This window comes from Nannospalax galili, unplaced genomic scaffold, assembly GCF_000622305.1.
Source record: "Nannospalax galili isolate Female #2095 unplaced genomic scaffold, S.galili_v1.0 scaffold156, whole genome shotgun sequence".
Taxonomy (NCBI): domain Eukaryota; kingdom Metazoa; phylum Chordata; class Mammalia; order Rodentia; family Spalacidae; genus Nannospalax; species Nannospalax galili.
The window spans coordinates 39,314-42,696 of NW_008337625.1; the positions used below are offsets into that span (position 1 = coordinate 39,314).

At 43.5% G+C, this 3,383-nt stretch overlaps 1 protein-coding gene across 1 annotated transcript in view; it reads right to left on the reverse strand.

The window, feature by feature from the left end:
- Nucleotides 1–1,219: 1,219 nt before the first annotated feature.
- Nucleotides 1,220–3,383, reverse strand: part of Kif1bp (KIF1 binding protein) — a 26,208-nt gene continuing 24,044 nt past the window's right edge. The window contains exon 7 of the mRNA XM_008832639.2: nt 1,220–2,640. Within this exon, the coding sequence (XP_008830861.1) occupies nt 1,765–2,640 (876 nt within the window). The 3' untranslated portion in view covers nt 1,220–1,764. The remainder of the gene's footprint in view (nt 2,641–3,383) is intronic.

Genomic DNA, 3,383 nt, shown 5'->3' on the forward strand with positions numbered 1-3,383 from the left:
TATAGAGGTGTGCCTGTGTCATGCAATGCCCACAGAGGTCAAAAAAGGCCACTGAATTCCCCTGGAACTGGAGTTTCAGATGGTTATTAACCACCATATGAATGCTGGGATTTGAACCTGGGTCCTCTGCAAAAGCAGCCAGTGCTCTTAATCACTGAGCCATCTCTCCAGCTCAATCTACATTAAATCTTGTAACTGATCTTGACTGTGCACAGATCCCCTCCCTCCCTTTGTGTTGTTTCAGGTACAACACAAGCAATCTACCACTAATCACATCCCCAGCTTGGAATTGTGCTTAAAACAATTATTTATTAAATGTGTATGAGTGTTTTATGCACCTATGCATGCAATACCCACAGAAACCAGAAGAGGAAGTCAGATCCTCTGGAACTGGAGTTATGGATGGTTGAAAGCCGCCACATGGGTGCTGGGAATCTCTTTCTTTCTTTCTTTCTTTCTTTCTTTCTTTCTTTCTTTCTTTCTATTTATTTTTTTTTTATGTGTGTGAGTGTTTTGCATGCATGTATGTAAACTGCACCAGTGCATGCAATGCTCGAGGAAGGTGTTGGATTTACCAATTGTTAGATACCACTTGGGGACTGGGAACCAAACCCAGGTCTCTACAAGCAGCCAGTGCTGTTAATCACTGAGCCATCTCTCCAGGTCCTACCCCATTTTTTTTTTTTTTTTTTTTAATCACTATGTAGCCTTGGCTGGCCAAGGCTGACCAACCAGATCTACATAGTGAGACCCTGTCTCAAAAAGAAAAAAACAAAAACAACTCTTTTCTAGTTTTGCAGTATTAAAAATAAGGAAATGGCTCAGTGGTTAAGAGTGTTTACTGCTCTTCCAAAGGACCCAGGTTCAATTCTCAGCACCCACATGGCAGTTAACACTGTCTGTAACTCCAGTTCCAGGGGAATTCACAACGCCCCCTTTTGACCTCCAAGGGCATGACACACGTGCACTTACATACATGCAGGCAATACATTCCTACACATACAATAATAATAAAAAATATTTTTAGCCGGGCGTGGTGGTACATGCCTTCAATCCCAGCACTTGGGAGGCAGAGGCAGGCGGATCCTTGTGAGTTCAAGGCCAGCCTGGTCTACATAGTGAGTTCAGGTCAGCTGGGACTACAGGGAGACCCTGTCTCAAAAAGACAAAAAAAAAAAAAAATTTTTTTTAAAGACCAGTTTTTATAAGAAAACAAAAGTGGTTAATAGAAATTTTATTAGCTGAAACAAGTCAGTTTATTTTCTTTGCAAGGCCTTGACTCCCTATAATTGAAATAAACTATTTTACAACACTTTGAATTTACTTAGTTATTATTTTTAAAAGGGAAAGATTGCTTTGGGAATTTTGGGAAGTATTTTACAAAGAATGACTACAGGAAGTAACTCTCAAAGGCCAACACAGTAACAGGCTCTTCTCCAGGTGCACTACCCAGCATTTTCCCTAGTATGAAACCTACTAACACTAGTCAACAGAGGACCTACATTTAGAATCCAAGGCAGATGTTTATATTTGAATGGGAAAACTAGCAATCTAAAATGCAGAACATGTCACTTTAGCAAGGCAACTTATATAATTAAGTATAAATTATTGATTTCACTTTGCTTAAGGTCCTAGCAGGGACTTGGGTACCTCACTGCATCTGAGGCTCTGGATGTGCCGGTCACAAGGGCACAGGGCCTGGCTGACTAGTGGAACAGGGGAACTGCTTCAGTCTTACATCTCTCCTTTCTTCTAAAACAAGGGTTAAGTCAGGGCCATCTTTGTCCTGAATCTCTCCATTTTTGCTGGGAGCAAACTGACCATCTCTTTACTAAGCTCTAACTCAACTTCCATTTCCTGGGCAGCCTTGGGGTGAGCCTCACAGTACTCAACAATAAATCTGTAATGTTCCAACGATGTTGCCAAATTTTCTAGCTCTTTCTTGGGATCTGCAGTGATGATTTTGCCATAAAGACGGGCTACTCGGAACTTAGCTAGCATGGCGGGGCGGAGGACGTCTTCCCCGATATGCTCAGGGAACACTTTATTTGGGTCCCTCAGGGAGTCTAGGAAGAGCTGGTAGTATTTCAGCGCTGACTTATTCAGGCTATTTATCTTTTTCACAATGTGTGAATCGGGATCCCTGAGCTTGTTGGCAATGGCAACCTTCAAATCCATCATGTCATAGTAAGCGTGTGCAATTTCAAACTGAATCTGCCTGTTGACCAACAGATAATACTGTGGATTCAGGTCCACAATGAGGGGCTCTAGCATGGCTATTCTGCGTTTGTGCATCTTACACCGTCTCTCCATGTCGCTCTCAAAGAAGGCGAGCACCTTGAACAGAGCACTGTGGTCTTGGACAACTTCAATATGGTCAGTGACATACCCATCAATCTGGAAGAACTCTTTTGCCTCAAACACGTAGTGTTGACCCAGCAAGAAAAGTTCCCTGGCTTCTTCAAAATCTAGAGGTCTCAAGTATCTCACTTTCTCCTCAACTGCAGAGATGGCATCGCACAGTTCCCCAGTCCCAAACTGCACAGCTTTTTTCCTCATGCTTTCTTCTTCATCAAGCTCCTTTTTCCGCAAGGCTCTAAGTTCCGACTGTTTGTCAAGATCCAGCTCTCCTATGTTGTCCTAAACGAAAAGTAGTACAGTTAAGCGGGACACTTATCTGCTGTCAAATAAACTTAAAGTGCAAACCTGAGTCAGGCATGCCAAGGTGCACACCTGTAATCCCAGCACTCAAGAGGCAGAGGCAGGAGGATGGGAGGTTGAAGGCCAGCTTGGGCTAAAGAGCACATTCCAAGTGGGCTAGGATACACGGAAGACTGAGTTTTAAAAAAAAAGTCAGCCTAAAAGTAAGGAAAACTTTGGCATGGTGGCCCCTCAGCTATAATCCCAATGCTCAAGAGGCTAAGGCAGGAGGATGAACACAAGTTCAAGGCCAGTGTTGGCTACACAGTGAGTTTCAGGACAGTCTAGGCTACAGAGAGAGACCCTGGGTGTCTGCTGCCAACCCTGGCATCCTGAGTTTGATCTCCAGAACCCACCAGGTAGAAGAGAATGAACTCCCTCACACTGTCCTCTGACCTCCACGTGTGCACAGACACATACACACACAAAAATAAGTAACTTTAATTTAAAAAACTCCAAATAACAAAACAAACAATAAAAATCCACCTGTCTGAAGGAGGTTCTCAATCTTTTTGGGGGGGAACATGCTAGGCAAGTGCTCTCCTGTGGAGCCACATCACTAGCCCACTGAAGGTAATACAATCTTTAAACTTTTTTTTTTTTTTGTGGTCTTTTTGAGACAGGGTCTCCCTGTAGCCCCAGCTGGCCTTGAACTCACAGAGATCCACCTGCCTCTGCCTCCT